The sequence below is a fragment of the Neopelma chrysocephalum genome, unplaced genomic scaffold (genome assembly GCF_003984885.1).
Source record: "Neopelma chrysocephalum unplaced genomic scaffold, ASM398488v2 Primary Assembly neopelma1_65b, whole genome shotgun sequence".
NCBI classification, from domain to species: domain Eukaryota; kingdom Metazoa; phylum Chordata; class Aves; order Passeriformes; family Pipridae; genus Neopelma; species Neopelma chrysocephalum.
In genome coordinates, this window is record NW_020897723.1 from 3643739 (window position 1) to 3664297 (window position 20559).

Below are 20559 nucleotides of genomic sequence, written 5' to 3' on the forward strand. Positions count from 1 at the left end.
CTGAGATCATTTGGAGTTGCAGTTGCACATTTGGCATTTTCCCCGTGCCAGCCCCATCCTGCTGGGCTGTGTGTGGAGTTACCTGTGCTGGCAGCTGTTCCTGCTGGCACCAGTGACCTGAGGGCATTGATATCTTCCCCCTTGGATATTAGGGTTGACAAAGCAGGGAAGTCTTAGCAACACGTCCTGTAGGTCCTGCTCACCCCTTGTTCTTCTTGGGCCTGGCCAGGGTGGTTTTCTGTACATGGCACTGAAAATCTAACTCCAGTGGGAAACTTCATTTTTTAGTACTTAAGTAGTTTTCTAAATGAAGGTTAAGTGCTGAAATAAACTGCATAGTGCTGGTGTGTCAGCAAAAAGCTGTAGAAAGCTGGTTAGTGGTAGTTTACTGTAACTGATGATGTTCGGAGTGATAGGAAGGCATATTCCTGCTTCCAGGTCTGTGCCATGAAAATGTATGATTGTGGAATAACAGAGCTTTTCCTGGGGAATGAGTTACAGCTTGAATAGGAAGAAATGCTGCCATTGCATCGTGTATAAACACCTTTAAGTATTGACTAAGTCTTTGATTTTTTTGAGTTGCCGTTCGTATGAATAACTTTGTCCCACTTTCTCTTTCCTGGGGGTGGGGGTAGTGCCAGAACAAACCAAGACAAGTGTAAGCCAGCCTCAGCCTGTCACCTCCAACGGCACTTCCACAGGAACCAGCACTACTAATAATGCCAAGCGGGCCCCAGCCAGCAGCCAGCAGCAGCCCTTGCCTCGATACCCTCCTCGGGAAGTACCACCTCGATTCCGACACCAGGAACAGAAACAGCTTCTGAAACGAGGGCAGCAGTTACCAGTGATAGCTGCAAACCTGGGATCCACCCCCAAAGTGTTGAACGGCCAGTCAGGAGGCAGCACTGTCACCAGTAACCAGCCCGTGACCAACGGAGAAGTGCCCAACAGCAGCAAAAAACAGCCAGGTGAGGGCAAGCACCTTGTTTCCCCTGAACTGAAATCCAATGTTGCAAATTCCCCTGCCAGGGTAATGTTTGAGCGCACATTATTGAAGCTTTCACTGTGAGCTGTAGCATGAGGAGGTACTTTGCTGTGGTGTAGCTGGCTGTTGACCATTGCAGGATGGTGTTGGCCTCTCTGTGCCAGTTCCACACTGAAGCCTCAGCCCATCTCAGGGGCCTCTTGTTGCCAGTGGTGTGTGAGAGGCACGGCAGGTTTGGAGCAGGTGGTGATTCCAGTATGACCATGATTGTGCTCCACATTTCCAGTCTGGGTCCTGATCGTTGCCCCAGGTGTGGTCGTGGTACAAAGCACGTTTTTGTGTCCAGTTTTGATAGACAGATCTCACAAGGAAGGGCCTGTAGGACCCTTTCCAGAGATGGGCTCACCCCACAGTATGGGCAGCAGGGGAGGGGGGGATTCTGCATGGGTGAGGCTCCTCCTGCAGTGCTGCCTCCAGCTCTGGGGTCCCCAGCACAGGAAGGACCTGTTGGGGCGAGTCCAGAGGTGGCCATGGAGATGATGAGGGGAATGGAGCACCTCTGCTATGGGGAAAGAGATTTGGGATTGTTCAGCCTGGAGAAGAGAGGCTTTGGGGTGATTTAATTATGGCCTTCCAGGACCTGAAGTGACCCAAGACAAGAAAGATGGAGAGAGACTATTTACAAGGCCCTGGAGTGACAGGACAAGGGGGAATGGCTTCCCACTGCCAGAGGGCAGGGTTAGATGGGATATTGGGAAAAAATCCTTCCCTGTGAGGGTGGGGAGGCCCTGGCACAGGTTGCCCAGAGAAGCTGTGGCTGCCCCTGGATCCCTGGAAGTGTCCAAGGCCAGGTTGGACGGGGCTTGGAGCAACCTGGGCTGGTGGAAGGTGTCCCTGCCCATGGCAGGGGTGGGACTGGATGGGCTTTAAGGTCCCTTCCAACCCAAACCATTCTGGGATTCTGAAACACACCTCAAGACTTTTCTTTCTTATTTCACTTCATGCCTACAGATCCAGCCAGGCTATGACTTGTTCAGGATACCAGAATTGCTTTTTGTTGTTAGGTCAGTTTTTTTCTCTGTTTATCCACTTGAAGCTTGGTTTCCCTACAAAATAGATCCACTTTACCTTTATTACTATTTAAGTACAGTCATCCTTTGTTATTTTAGCTTGTTATGCATTTCTGCAAATACCCTTTTAAGACAGGTAAACTTCCCTGTTACACATGCATGATGTGCTGTTCAGTGACTGCACTAGCATGCAGTTCAGTTAATTTTCCAGGACATTAATGCAGTTTAGTTTTGGCTGGAAAAAAGTAACTTTCTGTGAGGGATCTAGCTTTCCAAAGGGATTTGGTATTAGTACATGCTAATACTTAATATTTTGGACAAATACTTTCTTATTTTTATAATTGTATTTATATTTTGATGTGCACATAGCAGTGATGATGTAATTTGTTTCCACAAATAGTTTCTTCTGAGACTTTACTAAATTCCCAGTGTTTCTCAAAATTAGTGTTTTATAGACCACAAAGGATGTGACTCCTAGCCCCTTCAGTTAAAAAAAAAAGGCAAAAAAGCCCCTGAAAATAGCCTTGATATTTCAAGTCTGAGTTGAATTTTGAGCTGTTCTGATTACTGAGTCTTGAAGAAGCAGTATTTAAAATTAAAGTAATCAAAGCCCTGGCAGCAGTTTATCCATGTTCCCTTTGGGAATGTTTACCCTATTACTTTCCAGTGTTATTTCGGTAACATACTGATAGAACTCTTTGCCATTGCAATAAGTAGTTTTTAAGTAGTTAATTTTTTTGCTTCACCTGTATAATGTTGTTCCTGCCCATAGCCAGGTTTAGAGTCACCTTTCATATGCTTGGCTTGTTCTAAGATGAAGCCTTTTGTGCAGCATATGTCCTCTGCTGGTCAGGTTGTATGGTAGCAAGTGGTGATTTAAATACAAATTTCCAGGTAAAATAACTTAAGTATTACTGTTTATACAACCTATGGAACCTCTTAGTTGTACCCAGAGGATTTGTGTGCTGTCCTCTATTGCACTCCTTTTGTGAACACCAGGTATTTAACCAGCTGGATTCTCAGTTGTGTACTGTATTCTTCCCAGTTTTGCTCAGTTTTCCTTGAATCCATGCTGGTGTGGCTGGACACCTTGGGCTGGGCACTGCCAGCATGTCCCAGTGCTGTACTGGTGTCCCTGGTGTCCCAGGGAACTCCTCCCTGGGAGGAGTTCCCTGCTCTGAATAATACCTGAATTATTTGAGCAGTATATCCACACACCCAGCTGGTTCCAGAGAGGTTCTGAGAGCCTTCAGGGCAGAGAACAGTTGACCATATCCCTTTCCCACCTTCAGAAATGTCTGTGTGCCCTGTAGCATCCTGTCAGAGCTTTGTCCCTGTGTGCCCTGCTCCTGGTGTTCCCTGTGTCCCGGGAAAACTCCTCGGAACCACTGGTCGAGGTTGGGCAGCCAGGATCACCTTTCTTGGAGCCACTTGTCTGTGTGCTTGGAGGGTCTCTTTGCCTGGAAAACCAGCAATAATATCTGGTTTGGATGTGTTGTTATGTTCTTTCAGGAACATAGACCCGATGATAATGTGAAGGCAGATAGTTTTCCATGCTGGATTTTTGTCCTGGTTTCGAGCTCTTGTCTGAGGAGTTGCTGGTGAGGTGAGATGAGGTGAGATGAGGTGAGGTGGCTGTGCAGCAGCAGCCAAGAGTGACCCAGTGTCTTCTGACACCTTTGTATCTGAAAGGAAATGCTGTTGTCATTTGCCTGTCTCCATCTCACTCACTCTCCCTAGTTCCTCTTTTGGCCTCCAACAGCTCTTCCAGGTACTCTCTGTGATGTTACCTCTGAAATAAAAAATCTGTGAAATTTGACATATCTGTAGATCCCTTCCCTATCCTTGACAGGATATCCATGGGCACTAGGGTTAAATTTGATACCTTAACAGAATACTTTCTTGACTTTTTGTTTTAAAGCATTATTTAATGGCTACTGGAATTGATATGTCTTTTAGGGCTACAAGAAAAACTGTGGCTTGAGGTGTTGAAATCAGAATTGCAGGAATTGGGAATGGCTATGGTTGGTTTATGTGTCCCTGAAAAGCTCTCCCCAGTTCCAGCTGTGGTTGGAATGATTTGGTAGTGATTTGTAAAACCCAGGGAACACGAGTACTGCTGACTTCAAAGTCTCTGGTTGCCCTGGCCACACTAAGTTTTTCTGTCTTTCGTATTGGGGAATTTTTAAATTATAAAGAGGTCAAAACCCTATCTCTTTACTTGTGTTTTGTGTGCAAAATCATCTCCTGTTTGGAGAATGAACATGCTTTGTTTAGAAGTGAAGCTGCAGAAGGGTTAGCTCTGTGGGTTCTTTGTTTTCCTGCTGGTTTTAGGACATTTGGCATATCTTTTTTAGTAGAGACACATAAGTGAAGCTCATGCTATGTAGTGGTGCTGAAACAGATCCAGGCTTGTGCCAAGATGGTTATTTTAAGGACTCTCCATAAGTAGCTCTTTATCAGGACACTTTCTTACCCAGTTCAGTCTTTGGCCTCACTGATGCTCCCCATGTGCAGACTTCCCCCAGAAGGAAGGGTGGATCAGTGCCCTGGTGTTTGCTCACCTCTGCTGTGGAACACAGAATAGCCAGGGGGTTATTCCACAGTGAAATGATTTATATAATGAACTAAAATAACAGCCAGCAGTAACTGCTCACAACTGTGGGCCAGAGCAGGAGAGCACCTCTGGGTTCCTGGCGTGGCTCCAGTTTGGATTCCTCCTGTCTCCCTTCATCCCAGTGCATCTACAGCAGAGCCACAGAGTTCAGTCCCAGACACAGCCTTTGGGACCAAAAGATTCCTCCTTTAACTTGGAGGAGTTTCTTGGCTGTTGTAGGAGTCAGGGAAGAAGGGAGCAGTTAGGATTTGCTGTTAGTAGTGATGGAGGCTGAATTAATTTGGGAATCATTGCCTTAAATGTAACAGTTACAGTCTGCCACTGTAAAATTTGTGAGTTTGAAACGTGAACTTTGATTCCATATGTGCCTGTGGGACACAGAGGAGGAGGAGGCTGTGAAAGAGGGTAAATGACAGTTATACACGTGCTCAGGTTAAATCAGAGTTAGGCCATGCTTAGATATTGCTGTTTGCTCAGTCAGGCAGCACAACACTGACTTTGAGGTGGAGCAAATGCACTGTTCAGAGAGGAACTGCTGAAGTTTCAGGGCTGACCTCTGAACTTTTAAGTCAGTGCAGTCCAAAATGAAGTGCTTTTGGTTTCTTTGACTGTAAATTCTTCCTCTTTTTTATGTAAATCAAACTTTTAAGGACGTGCTAAATTGGTTCACTAAATGCCAAATGTGTAACAAGGCGTGGAACTGTGCAGCAATCCCCAGGCCGGGTTTGCTGTCGGTGTCCCTGCTCAGGGAGGTGATCAGAGCAGCTGGCTCTGAGAGAAACCTGTCCTGGCAAAGGGGGCTAAAGACTGGGGTTCCAGCAGTGAGTGGTTTGGGGACTGTTCTCTCGTTTACTGAAGTAACACTTCTGTGATTTTCTTGCTTTTTTTTTTGTAGGCATGCCTCCCATTCGGGACTTGGTGAGCCACTCCCCTAACCAGTCAGGTTAGCTACTTCCATCTCACCTGCTTTTGCACTGCCGTGTTTGTAGTAGTTACATGTTTCACACAGTTCTGTCTGGGGTTTTTTATTATTGTTTTTTATTCTTTGGCTTACGTTTTTCAGTAGCATGTGCTGTGTGACTGACTGCAGTACACTTTCTCTGTGCCATTGCATACTAATTTGGTTAAACATTTTTAATTTTCTAATTTAGTCAGAATTCATACTAAGAGCTTTTGGCACCTTAGCTTTAAAACACTAAGTGTTTTTTTTTTACCTTTATGCTTACTTGTTAAATTGCCTCTTTGTGGTATTAAATTGAATAATCTGTGCAAGCCTGTGCTTTCTATCAGAAATGTGTCGCAGCACTGTGGAGGAAATCATGCTTTGATTGCTCACTAAAAGCTCAGAAGTTTGTTTACTAAAATGCATTTGTTCATAAGGCCCAAAGGTACAGTGATTGGCAAGGTGTAGTATTGACAGTCTGGGGGTGCCAGGTGTACTGGAGCAGGAAAAGGAGGCAGAAGGAGCAAGATCCAGGTATTCCTTAATTTACACTTCTCAATCCTTCTGTTTATTTTAGCCTGTGTGATGGTACTTTAAAACAAACAAACTGCTTTTGTAAATAAATACAGTTTCCTGCAAACATTTCCTGCAGAATAACTCATAGCTAGAAAGCATTAAATTACAGATTATTGAAAACAATCCTAGCAGATTACAGAATTTTAAGGAACTCAGGTTTGTGTAAATGTTTTGTCCAGGATTTAAGCAGCAAAAGTTCAGTTGCAACTTTAAATAGTTTTGGGAAGAAAAACGAGAGTAGGCTGTTGTGGCTGCTTGTGCTGTGCACCAAATGCAGTATATTGGCAGCTGTTGGTTGTCAGTTTTGAGGGTGTTTTTCTGGTCTAATACCTGCTTGTTCAGTATTTGTGTCCTTAAACTCCAGAGTTCGTGGGTTGAGGAGATTCAGATAGGAATGTTCCAGAACAGTGGCTCTTGCTAAACCTCACTAACACATATTTGTGTCCAGGAGAAAGACTGTTGGTCCAAGTAGTTTTGTGTGCACTAGGAGAAGATTCTGGCTGAGTGGAAGCTGATCACTGTGTGCTGTTGTGGATTGGCTCGGCACAAACTGCATCACAGTTAAATTAGGGGAACAGAATTGTAATAAATACCAGCTTTCTTTATGTATTCTGCTGCTGTGCAAATTAGGGTTTGTTTTACCATTTCCCCCTGGCTTGTAGTCCTAACCTGTCTCTCTCCATGCTGAATTCAGGCTGTTTGCCATCTGTGTGCCTTCGTGTTGCTTTTGAAAGGAATGGTATTTGTGTAATCAAGGTGTTGTTCTGTGCTGTTGGTTCTCTTGCTCCCAGGGATGCAGACAAACTCTTTGATCAGTCCCTTAGTACAGGTTAAATGTATTTTTATAAATATCAGGGTGAGAGTTGAACTCCTGAGGTTTGTTGGGCAGTGTTTTTCTAGCAGCACATGAATCAGCAGGTTCTGGGTTCCGTTGCACTGAAGTGCAGCCTGGGAGCTGCCGAGCCCTGGAGCAGAGCTCTGCCTGCAGCAGGTCTGTCCCCACTGCTCCTCTCCCAAACTGCTGAGCCACTGTTCTTTTTTGCACTGACCAGGGGGAGCTCACCTTAGTGCCTGGACCCCCCTGGGCTCCCACCAGCCCCGTGCTGAGGAGTGGTGGGTGCTCCCTGCTCTGTGCTGCTCCAGCTCTTGGACCCAGAGTCTTGGACTGGATTCTTTTTCACTGTATGATGAGTAATATTGGTATTGATTAAAAATTAATTAAAAATGGACTTCTGCACCAGTGCATTCTGGAGCAGAACTTCAGATGGGTTTTGTGCTTTTTGTGTCAAGTTGTTGTATAAAAATATCTTGAGTAACGTGTGTGTAAGAATCTTATATGATGTCTGTAATGGGGGAAGGTGTGTGTTCTCTGGCTGCTGTCACACAGCAGTTGGTAGTGCTGTGCAGTGTCCTGTTGGGATTTCTGCCTTTCAGGCTATCTTTGGTTTTTATATAATATTGTAGTTCTTTAATATGTATATGTTTTTAGAAAATACTTTATATGCAGTGATACAGAGTACTTTTTTAGAAAATGTTTCTCTGAAAAATTTAGGAGTGCTTCTCCAAGCTTTTTGTCAGAGCAGCTCTGCATCCTGGGAGAAGTGTTCTGGGATGTGTGTGACAGCATCTGGGCAGCTGTACTTGGAGCTTTCTCCATCACCTCCTATGACTGTAGTGTTAGCAGAAGCAAAATAATACACAAAATAATTCCTGGCTTAGTATATTTATTATTTTTTTCCTCTTCTGCTTAATGAAGTAATAATACTAAACTTACAATAATGCTCTCGGACTTTCCTTCTTCCTTTTAGATCTGAACCACAGTGGTCTAGGATCCCATTATGAAAATTCTCACTGGGGACCAGTCTCTTCAAATAGCGACTCCAGCACAAACTGGGATAAAGTTATCGTAGACGGCTCTGACAAAGAAGCATGGCCATCAATCACTGGCAGTGACCCAGAGCTGACTTCAGAATGTATGGACACTGACTCTGCCTCCAGCTCTGGGTCCGAGCGGAACCTGGTGATCATGGCTTCAGGGAGCGCGGGCGGGGAAGGCGATGGCATTCGCAATGGCATCGGACACGGGGCTCAGAATAAGTTTGTGGTTGGTAGCAACAGCAATAATGTGGGCAATGGAAGTATTAATGGGCCGTGGGGGTTATCCCACGGATCCATAATAAGCACATGTCAAGTTTCTGTGGATGCTCCTGACAGCAAATCTGAAAGTAGCAACAATAGAATGAATGCTTGGGGCACCATAAGCTCTTCATCAAATGGAGGGTTAAATCCAAGCACTTTGAATTCAAATGGCAACCATGGTGCCTGGTCCGTGTTGGAGAACAGTGGACATGCCCTGAAAGGGTCCGTGGGGAGTGGGAGTCCTGGCACAAGCATTCAGTGCAGTACCATAGGTCAGATGGCCAACAGCCAGAGTATTAACTCGAAAGTGGGTGGCTCGGCCCATGGTTCCTGGGGAAGCCTTCAGGAAAGTTGTGATTCTGAATTAAATGGTACAAGGAATGTTTCATTCAGTGGGCAACCTCAAAACCTTAACACTGAAATGAATGGACCAAATAACACTACTAACTTTATGACCTCTAGTTTACCAAACTCTGCTGGTTCGGTGCAGATGAACGAGCTGCCCAGCACCGCAGGGCCCGGGGCCTGGCGCGTGAGCACAATGAATCATTCTCAGATTCAGGCCTCTCCAGTGGCAAACGGCACTTCCATCTCTCACCTGAGCAACGGTGAGGCCAAAACCGGCGGCTCTTACGGTACTACCTGGGGTGCCTATGGTTCCAGTTACTCTGGAGACAAATGTCCAGGCCCAAACAGCCAAGCTAATGGTGACACTGTGAATGCAACTCTAATGCAGCCGGGCGGGAGCGGGCCTGGCAGCACTAACTTTCAAATCAATGGGAATAAAGGAGGAGGGGTGTGGGAGGCAGGGACAGTCAACTCCCAGAACGTGCCGTGGGGGAGCGGGAACGGTGCGAGTGCCGGCGGGAGCAGAAGAGGATGGGGCAGCCCTGCACAAAGCACTGGCACTAACATTTCCAACGGGGAATGGAGCAAACTGCCTAGCAATCAGCATTCCAATGAAAGCGTGAATGGAAACAGCAGGAAGTTTACAAATGGATGGAAGTCTACTGAGGAGGATGATCTCAACAGCCAGAGTTCTGCTGCTTCCCAGATGGCTGAGCAGAACAGCACGTGGGCCAAAACAGGTACGGGGGACAGCGAGGGGAGCTCGGAGAGCACCGGGTGCCATGAGGACAGAGGAGCTGCAGAAGGCCAGAACCGAGAGAGGAGGAAGGTTGACCAGCACACGTTACTCCAAAGCATAGTGAACAGAACTGACTTAGATCCACGTGTCCTCTCCAACTCGGGCTGGGGACAGACTCCAATCAAACAGAACACTGCCTGGGATACCGAAACGTCACCGAGGGGTGAAAGAAAAACTGACAATGGGACAGAGGCCTGGGGGGGCTCTGTGACACAGACTTCCAGCTCAGGGGGGTGTGTGGATAGACCTAGCCCTAATAATAACGATACCTCATCTGTATCGGGGTGGGGAGATCCAAAGTCTGCTACAAGGTGGGGAGACTCCAAAGGGTCAAACAGCCAAGGGGGGTGGGAAGAAGATTCTGCTGCTACAGTAATGGTCAAGAGCAATCAATCGTGGGGAAGTGGCAAAGAGGAAAAGTCATCCTGGAATGACACACTGAAGATGAAGCAGGGATGGGGAGATGGACAGAAGGCCAGCCAGGGTTGGGCAGTGTCTGCCGGTGATAGCTGGGGAGACAATTCCAGAAGTAACCATTGGGGTGAGGCAAAGAAATCCAGTTCTGGAGGCAGCAACAGCGACAGGTCGGTGTCTGGTTGGAACGAGCCAGGTAAATCGAATTCTGTTACTTGGGGAGGTAATAATGCAAACCCAGCCAACTCTTCAGGATGGGATGAGCCTGCAAAGTCTAATCAGAACCAGGGCTGGGGAGACCCTCCCAAATCCAATCAGCCTCAAGTCTGGGGGGACTCATCCAAGCCAGTCAGCTCTCCGGAGTGGAACAAACAAGATGTTGGCTCTTGGGGAGCCCCGTCTGCCACGAACAAACCCCCGGGGTCGGGCTGGCTCGGGGGGCCCATGCCAGCCCCGGCAAAGGAGGAAGAGCCCACGGGCTGGGAGGAGCCATCCCCCGAATCCATACGCCGGAAAATGGAGATTGATGATGGAACTTCTGCTTGGGGTGATCCAAGCAAATACAACTACAAAAATGTGAATATGTGGAATAAAAATGTCCCAAACAGTAGCAGCAGTTCAGACCAGCAAGCACAGGTACATCCGCAGCTACTGTCTTCAAGTGCCATGACTAGCAAGGAGAGCAGTTCGGGTTCTGGTAAGCCTGGCTTTTATCCAGATTTGTGTTTTCTGATGATTATAAAACAATTTTTTATTCTTGCTTCATAGAACAATGGAAAGGTTCAATGAAAAGGAGAGTGCTGATGAAGTCAGAGCTTTTTATTTATTAAAAAAATGAACAGCAGGGCTCATAGAGGTTTGGTGGTTTTGTACAGGTGGGAAGATCTGTTCCAGTTTCAAATTGCTGCAGTAATAAGGGCTAGACAGTTCTGTTTGAGTTCTGGGGAGTGGGAACATGGAGAAAATATTTAAAATAGTATCTGAGGAATGAAACTTTTTCTAAATGATTCTAAACCAGTTAAAACGTAATATTGCCAATGAGCCTCCCTGAAAAAAGCATTGAGCTTCTACAAGACAGAATGAAGGATGCTGGGTTTATACAGACTTGGGATCAGACTTTCTGGTCTTGTAGTTTCATGAGCAGTGAATAACAATTTTAGAGAGGAGCTTAGATGGGGTTTAGGAAGTATCTTGTGCTCTATCTCTTTTTCAAGTGCAGAGAGGGGTCACTTACATGTGACATTAAGCTCTTAGGAGCTTAATATCTTAGAAATTTGTATTATCGAAATGTAATTCTTTAGATACAAAATTTGTGTTTCTGTGATTACTTTTATTTATGGAACAGCTTGCAGTTGTGATAATGACCCTCACACAAAATGGAAATGTGTGCTCTCACGCTTTTTATTGTATGTTATGGATCTAGGAAAAGCAGAACACTTGAGTCTCTTTAGGTAGCTTTTAAATCCTGTTCAAAACCATGCCAATAACTCCCCCTGCTTTGCAAAGGTTGGGGAGAACCTTCTACTCCAGCCACTACTGTAGATAACGGGACTTCAGCGTGGGGTAAGCCCATGGACACTGGTACGAGCTGGGGAGAGCCCGTCAGCGATGCAGGAGGCACCTCTGGCTGGGGAAATGCTCCTCTTGGGCAACAGCCTCCAAATAAACCTGGTGAGTGCTCTCTGTGTCGTCCTGGAACGAGGGTGTTTGAGGAAGGTGAAGCACCTCTGTGGAAGCTTCACGTTCCTGAGGGTGTTCACCTTGCAGTCAGCATCAGGCTGTGTTTGGTGTGAAGGGCAGCAGCTGCCACTGACATGTTCGTGTGCTGGGTTTTCTTCACAACCAGGGCCTAAATCTATGCAAGATAGTTGGTGTGGAGATGACATGCCATTGACAGGCAGTCGTCAGACCAGCTGGGAGGAAGAGGAGGATGTCGAGATTGGAATGTGGAACAGCAGTTCCTCACAAGAAGCCAACCCATCGTTAAACTGGCCACCCTACATGAAAAAAATGCCCACAAAGGTGAGGAGCAGCTCGGGGCAAGGCTTGCTGTCATTTCTGAAAGCTAAGTCAGAAGGGATTCCTGCATGACTGCAGCACTGCTGCACTTTAATTTTCATTCTCAACACTTTGCGATGTAATCGAAGCAGTCGGTCATAAATACTTGAGTGTCACAGAAATTCCTTTCTGTTTTTAGGGAATAATGAAAGGTGGAAATAAGCAAGATGAAGCATGGATCAATCCATTCATTAAGCAATTCACAAATCTCAGTTTTTCAGTAAGTAACTGCCTTTGTCTGGCTTTGCTGCCTTCCCACAGGGCTGGTTACCATGTACAGACCTTGAAATGCTCAGTGTCCATCTTCATCATGGTTTTCTTTTTACTTGTGTTCGTCTCCCCCCTGTCACCCATCCCTTTTCTTTGCATTCTCATTACAAAAAGAGCTCTTTGTTGGTGAAAAGTGGGTTTGTAACCACTACCCAAGTGTTCATCCCATGATCTGTTGCTTTACTCCACGTTACGTGGGAGTTTTGGTGAGAGAAGCTGCTCTCAGTTGGATAGCAACTAAAGGGAGAAAATGCCTTCAAATAGCATCTGATTGCCTCGATTTTTCTCTCTTGCAGGTTTGAATTGAAATAGTGTGTAAGAATCTTTGTTTTAGCTCTTAAAAATACTATTATTAAATAATTGCGATTCATTTTATTGCTTCAGAGAGAATCACCAGAAGAAACCATACAGAGCAATAAGATGGACATGTCTGGAGGTAAGAACAGCAGAACCAAGCTGGGCTTTATTGCTTTTCCTTCCAGATTCTCTTTTAGCTTATATCCTTCTGGAAATTATTTTTAAAATATAAATGTATATATAGCTATATGTAGTTAAATGTATATTTCCCTAAAGAAGAGGAATACTCTTGTAGAGAAAAATATTTGTGTGTGTGAGTAATGTTGCACACCTGCATTACCTGGTTGCTATAGGAATATTAGCCATATATCAAGCTAAGCTTATATATATATTTATATATGTTAAACTGACATAAGAGAATGTTTTCAGGGCACGGTGGGTTTGTTTCTTGTAATACAAATATCTTGATTGCCCTCTGGGCACTTCACTGGGTATAAACAGAAGCATTCCAAATCCCACACTCACTCATTGGGTTCATTCTTGGAAACACATGTTCAGTTCTAAGAACTCCATTAATACTGAATGATTATTTTAGGAACATTTAAACCCAAGTGTAAAATTACTTGGAAGCAGTTATTTTTTTTTTTAATCCATTGACTGTTATTTTAGCAAATAAAGAATAGTATAATTCTTTAATACATTAATAACAATATACTGTGATGATAGAATGTTTAAGTAAAAGTAATTGTAGCATTGTAATTTTTATTGCAGTTACTCTTGTTTTATTCCACTTTAAAATTGGTTATTTTCACTTTGAGGCTCATAGTCTCTTGTGTAAAGAAACTGTCTGTTGAGTTTTAGATTTTAGTATTAATGGCAGGCCTGATACTTAAATTATTTCATGTTTAAACAATTACATGTTCTTGATTTTAAGAGAAAACAGAGTAATGTTTGCATGAAACCTTGAAAAATCATGGTGCTGATTCCACGTTTCCAGTTGTCTGTGGCCATTGATACACAAGGTTTCCTTTCCCTTTTCAGTAAAGCCCAGAGAGTTTAAGGCTAAAGTGATATTTCTTTTATGAGTCTCCTGCCCAAGAGCAGTGTTAGTTCAGGTCCTCACGAGCACAGGCTGGTTCTGGTGTGGCTGAAGGACCCCTGAGTGCTGCAGCACTGTCCCCTGCCCGCAGGGTTACTGCAGGACAAGCGGATGGAGCTGGACAAGCACGGCCTGGGCGTGGGAGAGTACAATCGTGTGGTTGGGAAAGGCCCCGGTTCTCGTCCCCAAATTCCCAAAGAGTCTTCCATGGATCGCGGTCCTTACTTCGATAAGGTCAGTGGAGTCTCACTGTGGACACTCCTGACCTCCTCTGACTCTGCACTCTGAGCAGTTCCCTGTGTGCTCCTGAGCTCTCCGTGGGTAGTGTGGAGGGGAGTGAGGAGCTTTCTGGTTAATCCACGAGATGTGAACTGTTCTTTTTAACTCACTGATGTACAACACTAAGCACTTTCTGTAGCCCTTTGCGGTGCCAATGACTAACCTGATCTCTTTTGTTTTCTGCCTATTTCCTGCTGGTGCTGGACTGTCCTGTGACTCTTCCCTTCTGCTCCTGGCAATGGTTTCTCCCTTCTGCTTGCTTGCTGGCTGGTTGTTGCGCCTCGGTTTGTCTGTCCCATCAGGATGGCATTGTAGCAGACGAGTCCCAAAACATGCAGTTTATGTCCAATCAAAACATGAAGCTTCCCCCTTCAAATAATGCACTACCTAACCAAGCCCTGGGCTCCCTAGCAGGGCTGGGTATGCAAAACTTGAATTCTGTTAGACAGGTAAGGCTCTGTGCATATCCTTGGCATGTTACTTGACAGCATTTAATGCCTTTTGATATAACATTGTAGGTGCCTATGTGATTGATATGTGTTTAGCTTGTAAATGAAATGAGTGGGGTGGGAGAAGCAGCAGAACCTTTGTTGTCACTGACTGTCCATCCTTTCTCCAGAATGGCAATCCCAGTGTGTTTGGTGTTGGGAATATAGCAGCACAGCCCAGGAGCATGCAGCAGCCTCCAGCACAACCTCTTAATTCATCTCAGCCTAATCCACGTGCTCAAGTGCCTCCTCCATTACTATCCCCTCAGGTAACTGAGTACAGAAAGCATTCTGTGTATAGACTACCTAAATGTGCTTCAGAAAATTGTCCCTTGTTTGTTGGTGTTGCTCATATTTATTCTGTAAATATTTGGGAACATATTTGGCTTGATAAGTGTTTCAGAAACCAGGCAGCTGTTGAATATTCTCCATATTCCGGGCTAATTGCCTGTTGCAGTCAGTCACTCTGTGTTCTGCAGGTTCCAGTATCATTACTGAAGTATGCACCAAACAACGGTGGCCTGAGCCCACTCTTTGGCCCACAACAGGTAGCCATGTTGAATCAACTGTCCCAGTTAAACCAGCTTTCTCAGATCTCCCAGTTACAGGTGAGCTGCCCAGGGGGTCACTGGGTGTTGTGTGTGAGTGAGTGGGGCCTGGGGCTGCTCTAACCCCCCCAATGTCTCGCAGCGGCTGTTGGCTCAGCAGCAGAAGGCGCAGACTCCGAGGAGTGTCCCTTCGGGGGGTCGGCAGCAGCAGGAGCAGCAGGTAAACAAACACCTTTGTTTTCACTTCTCAAACTCTCTTTACGACTGTTTTTCATCCTGAGCTCCGTTTCTTGCTGTGAGTTGTACTGAAGTGTGCAGGAGTGAATTGGGTTTGATGGGCCCTGAGGGAGGGACTCGGTGCTGGGCTCTGGCTGTGTGGGGTGCACGGAGCACAGAGATGCATTTCACTCTCTTCCTTTAAATGTGGAAAAGCTTTTGCCCATTGATGTTGTAACTGCTCTGTTTTTTTAAGGGTCGATCTCTTAGTATGCAGCAACAGATGATGCAACAGTCCCGTCAGCTTGATCCAAACCTGTTAATGAAGCAGCAAACTCCACCCTCCCAACAGCAGTCACTCCATCAGCCCTCCATGAAATCCTTCCTTGAGAATGTCATACCCCACGCTACTCCTGAGCTGCAGAAAGGGCCCTCACCAATCAATGCATTCAGCAGCTTCCCTATAGGTGGGTCTCCTGCAGTCAGTCAGTGCTTGTGTGACACTGACCCTACTTCTCCCCTTGCCTGTCTCCTAAAACAGTGACTGTAATTCAGTCAGCACTTCCCATTCTAGTGGAAGTACTAATTCTTTGTGGGGCTTACCCAGTTACCCTTGTTCACCAAAGAGCTTTTCCCCAAGTACACTCATTCCTGGTGACTGTCTGTCTCAGTGCTGACTACTTTACAGCCCTAAGGAATGGCTGGCTCCTTTTAGTGCTTCTTTTATCCCATGGGTCCCTTGGGATCAAAGTGGTACAAAGTCCTGGTTCCTGGAGCTAAAAAACTTTTAGAAGTAGCATCCATTCAAAGAATCCATTGATGTAGCCACATTTCTTTGGATTTCCACAATGATTTCCAATGACTAGAATTGCACAGGTAGAACAAACTGTCAGTTTGCCTGTTAGTGGTTTAGCCTAGGAAAAAACCTTTTGGATCTGCATTTTTAAAGAATGGTTGTCTCATTTCAGGCAAAATGTCTGAACATTTATAAATACAAACATCTCCTGTTTCTTTCTCCCTATGTTTCCAGGCTTCTGTCCAATTTCTACTTCAGAAATTTCAGGCTTGTATATTTTCTCCTTTCTTTAGGTCCCTTTTTTATTGCTATATTACACTTGCCACAAGTGTTTACCATTTACCTCAGTTCCTTACCCCCATTTTTTTTCCTCCCCTTCAGTTTTACTTTTCTTCTCGCTTGTTCTGATTGGGTCATTTCTGTTGGGCTGGTTTCCTTTGCATCCCCATTGCCTTTGGCAGAGCAGTTTGTGTCCTGGGGACTGACAGCCCTGTGCTTGCAGGGGAGCTGTGGAGGCAGTGGGGCAGTGCTGGCCCTGCATGTGCCACACTCAGGTGGCCTGTGGCCAGTCCTGGGGCCAGGCTGCTGCTTCGTGGTTGCTGGTGATGATTGGCATCAACGTCTGACTATGCTCTCATTCAAAGGACAAGGCATCCAAATGAAGTTTTTTAGCTATTGCAGACACTGTGTTAGTTCTAAGGAAAGGAATATTTCACTTCCTCTCCCAACTCCATGCTGGGGAATTGCATCCTGCCTACCTCGGGTTCCTTTCTGTTTCATTCCTTGAGCTGGAATATGCTGTTACAGAGCTGCTTTCTCACCTGAACCATGGCCACGTCTCAGGACCTGCAGTATCTGAAAGGTGGCTTTGAGATCCCTCAGGACTCTGCCACAGTACACGTAGGATTTCTTTGGGATCCCCCTGGAGTAGCACTGTATAGTGATACAAGCACATGGAGCCACACTCAGTCCTCACAAAAGCTTAAGGGTAAGAGTAGCAGGTTGCTGGAATTTCTTCCCACTTCAGTGAAGAATTGAGTCCAGAGGTGTGTGGTGGTGTGGTCATGTGAGAGGCAGCCCAGTTTGCCCAGTTGTCTCCTGGACAATCCTGTAGGTATGTTGTTTTCTCCAGGTTCTTGTGACTGTCAGGACACCCAGCAAGGAGGTTGTGTTTCCATTCCAGGGAAGGAATTTGTCAGGATTCACTAGATACTCACCCAAAGCAGAGACTGGGGGCCAGGATGTCCTTCTCTCCCTGACCAGTCCTGGAGTCACATCTCCATTATAGAATTAAGTATTTCTAATAATAAAAACAACCTTTTTCTGCCAAATAGTGAGTATAGCTGAACAATATAAAGTCTTCCAGAATAGGATATGAAAAATTACTTCTGGGAAAAGTGTTTTAAGTTATGGATCATGTCCAGGGGCCTGGTCAGAGCTCTGCACCTCTGCCAGCCTGGGATCCTCCTAACCCTTCTCTCTGAGGTCTGGCCTCTGCAGTTGCTCCAGAGGTAGGAGGAAGGTTTCTGTGGTGCAGTCACTGCTCTGACAACAGCAAAATGCCAGAGGGAGGTGTCAGAAATAGGATCGATTGGACTTTGCTTTTTTTCTGCTTGAGCTGTTGGTAGTTGCTACATTTTTTAAAACTCCATCCTGTTCCAAGCACTTTGTGCCAGGCTTTTCTAGGGGAGGCATTTCTGGCTTCAACTCCTGATCATGCCTTTAAGAAAAACAACCCTAACCCCCAGAGCAACAAACCAGCTTCTCTGTGGCCATGAATGTCCATCAGGAGAAAGGTGAAGCCCTCGTTTCCAGAGCTGAAGGAAGGCATTTCTAGGAGACATTTGAGAAGCTCCCTGTGTGTCTGTGGCCCCAAGTGAAACCGTTGTAGTGGTTTATTTTCAGAAATGAAGTAATTAGATCTGAAGGGCTGGAAGAGTACCCAGGTATGATTGTGAGTTCAGGATTCTTACAGACCTGGAAAGAGAGCAGGCAAAGTCAAAAGCGTGGGCACATTGTCAAAGCCCAGAACAGCTGGTTCTCCCAGGGATTTGGGTTGATTTGGGTTGGCATTGTCTTGATTCTCTGGGAGAGAAACGTTTGGAAGTACAGACCACAGCTCAGAGCAGGCCAAGACAAGTTCTGTTTGCCCCGTATTTTAGGTATTTACATTTTAGTTTCTCTGACTTCCTAATGGCTCTTCCACTGACATTTTTGCATGAGGACATGAGCTGAGAACTTGGGAGTGCTTTGCATTGCTCAGCTTAGCTTCTGTCTGCCCTGAGTTCACTGAATTAAATGCTAGAATGTTCCTCAAAACCAGGGCCTTGGAAGCATGACATAACCATAGCAGTGTGCTCTTCAGTGCTTATTGGGACAGCAGCAGAGATGAGCAGAAGTAGTAGTTCAGTGTGTGTTTCATAAGCTCTGTATGCTTTCAGGAATGAACTCAAACTTGAATGTAAACCTGGATATGAGCAGTATTAAAGAGCCACAATCTCGGCTGAGGAAATGGACTACAGTCGACAGCATTTCTGTGAACACATCCTTGGATCAAAACTCCAGCAAACATGGTATGTTCAGCTGTCCCTGAGCAGCCCTGACAGGGCACATCAGCCTGGCATGTTCTGGGTGTGAGGTGCAGGTTTGCTGTGGTTGGGCTGTGGGTGTAACTCCTGTGTTGCTGTAGCTGTCACACTTTGTATTGTGCTGTCTGTGCCAACCTGCTGCTTGGCTTCCACAGCAGCCACAGATTTGCTGACTGTGCTTACAGAGTGGTCTTGTGATGAGATTAGTAGAAACATTGTACAGAATTCCTTTTTTAACCAGACTTTTCTGTAAGTGTGGCTGTTCCTACTAGTTTTACCTTAATCTCGAGTGGAATGCTTCATATATTTTTAAGCCAAAAGCTTTAGGTTTTCAGGTTTTCTCTCCCACCACCCTGCTGCCCTAAGGCGATTTTTGGGGATTTACCACATTCTGGGCATGGCTGACATTTTTACTGACAGGTTTTGGTTATGAATGTCTTATGTTTGCCTTCTAAAATTGGGGAGAGCTTAGAAGGGCTACACTGGTACCATTGCTGTCCTTAGTTTTAGAGGAGGTGGACTTGGTTGCTTTGTGTTTCATTGCAGTAATCAAGATTCATATGACATTTCAACTGTTTCAGTTGCTTGAAATCTCATCCAGTTAAAATTTGAGTCTATAGCCCAAAGATTCTGTGTCTAAAGATAGTTATAAATGTCCCCAGTCTCCTGTTACTGCTCAGTCTCAGATTGTTGGGGTATTTTTAGATGTGTCAGCTGCTTTGCTGCTCTGAGGTGACTTTGCTGCTGTAACCTGTAGTGACCATACCCTGCAGCTGAACCCCATCCGACTGTTACCACAGGCAGTGGTGGTGTTCCTTTAGCTGTAGGTGATGTTTTCTGACTAGTACTAGGAATTTCCATATTGCATGGAATCCCTGGCTCCCTCAGAACTGTAGCAGAACTGGCTTTGCTGTCTGATAACTTTTAAACCATTCCTTGCTCTGTCTGCAGGGATTTTTAAATTATATATTTTCCCTCCCAAGAATAGAATAAAGGAGTAGAATAAACAGAACTTGGCAGTAGCTAAAGATCCTTCACATGCTGTAGCCATTTCTTCCTAGAGCCCTCCCGCCCCAGAATCCATTCACTACCCCCTCTAGCCAGTGGGGGTCCCACAGAATGCTCTCACCCTCTGGAATTAATCCTTCAGTTCAATAGATGTTACACTGAACACGTGTGCTTTCAGTGAAGGGATTCCATGGAACATTATTCTTACAGTTTTCTCCTGAGTTATTCAGGCACATTTCATTTTAGATTTCCCATATAAGAGGACAGTGAGCTGCCATATATTTCATTAATGATTTACAAGGGCGTGATTTTATATATATTTATATAGGGATATAAAAACCCGCTTTAAAAAATACTTGACTACCGTTTGTGTTTGTTTTTTTTTATTCAGGTGCTATTTCAAGTGGTTTTAGGCTGGAAGATTCTCCGTTTGTTCCTTATGACTTTATGAACAGCAGTAATTCTCCAGCCAGTCCTCCCGGCTCCATTGGGGACGGCTGGCCCCGTGCCAAATCGCCTAATGGCTCTAGCAGTGTTAACTGGCCCCCAGGTACAGCCCCCCTGATGCTCCCCTGGGTTTGGCCTTGGTTCCTTGGGTGTTCCATGGGGAGGGGGCAGGAGCCAGCCTCCAGAAGGGTGTTCTTCAGAGGTGGAAACAGAGAGCGGGAGTTTTATTGCACAGAGAAAAGTGTGTCTGCCTGGGGTGATGGGAGCAGAGGAACTAGAAATTAAGTGAATGAAGTGAAGACTAAATTAAGTAAAAGGTTTTGGATTTTTGGTCATTAGGAGATGTATTGTTTAGACAGCTGTTTCCTGTTTTAAAAAATAATCAAAATAAGCTTCTTTTGTGCATCTGTGTTCCTAGAGTTTCGCCCTGGTGAGCCATGGAAAGGTTATCCAAACATCGACCCCGAGACTGACCCTTACGTCACTCCTGGCAGTGTCATAAACAATCTCTCAATTAATACTGTGCGGGAAGTTGACCACCTCAGGGACAGGAACAGTGGTATGTTCTGCTCCA

General features: G+C 45.4%; 1 protein-coding gene across 10 annotated transcripts in view; it reads left to right on the plus strand.

Annotated features, from left to right (window-relative positions):
* Positions 1 to 20559, plus strand: part of TNRC6A (trinucleotide repeat containing 6A) — a 61657-nt gene that overhangs the window by 36106 nt on the left and 4992 nt on the right. For 4 of the 10 annotated variants that reach the window (XM_027684167.1, XM_027684161.1, XM_027684164.1 and 1 more), the window contains 17 exons: positions 636 to 968; positions 5568 to 5615; positions 8000 to 10588; positions 11398 to 11562; positions 11738 to 11913; positions 12089 to 12169; positions 12604 to 12655; positions 13707 to 13849; positions 14197 to 14343; positions 14514 to 14651; positions 14862 to 14990; positions 15073 to 15150; positions 15403 to 15613; positions 16177 to 16209; positions 18384 to 18515; positions 19930 to 20088; positions 20404 to 20544. In XM_027684167.1, coding sequence (XP_027539968.1) covers positions 636 to 968; positions 5568 to 5615; positions 8000 to 10588; positions 11398 to 11562; positions 11738 to 11913; positions 12089 to 12169; positions 12604 to 12655; positions 13707 to 13849; positions 14197 to 14343; positions 14514 to 14651; positions 14862 to 14990; positions 15073 to 15150; positions 15403 to 15613; positions 16177 to 16209; positions 18384 to 18515; positions 19930 to 20088; positions 20404 to 20544 — 4755 coding nt within the window. The remainder of the gene's footprint in view (positions 1 to 635; positions 969 to 5567; positions 5616 to 7999; positions 10589 to 11397; positions 11563 to 11737; positions 11914 to 12088; positions 12170 to 12603; positions 12656 to 13706; positions 13850 to 14196; positions 14344 to 14513; positions 14652 to 14861; positions 14991 to 15072; positions 15151 to 15402; positions 15614 to 16176; positions 16210 to 18383; positions 18516 to 19929; positions 20089 to 20403; positions 20545 to 20559) is intronic. The other 6 variants (XM_027684168.1, XM_027684163.1, XM_027684165.1 and 3 more) reach the window with 6 other exon arrangements.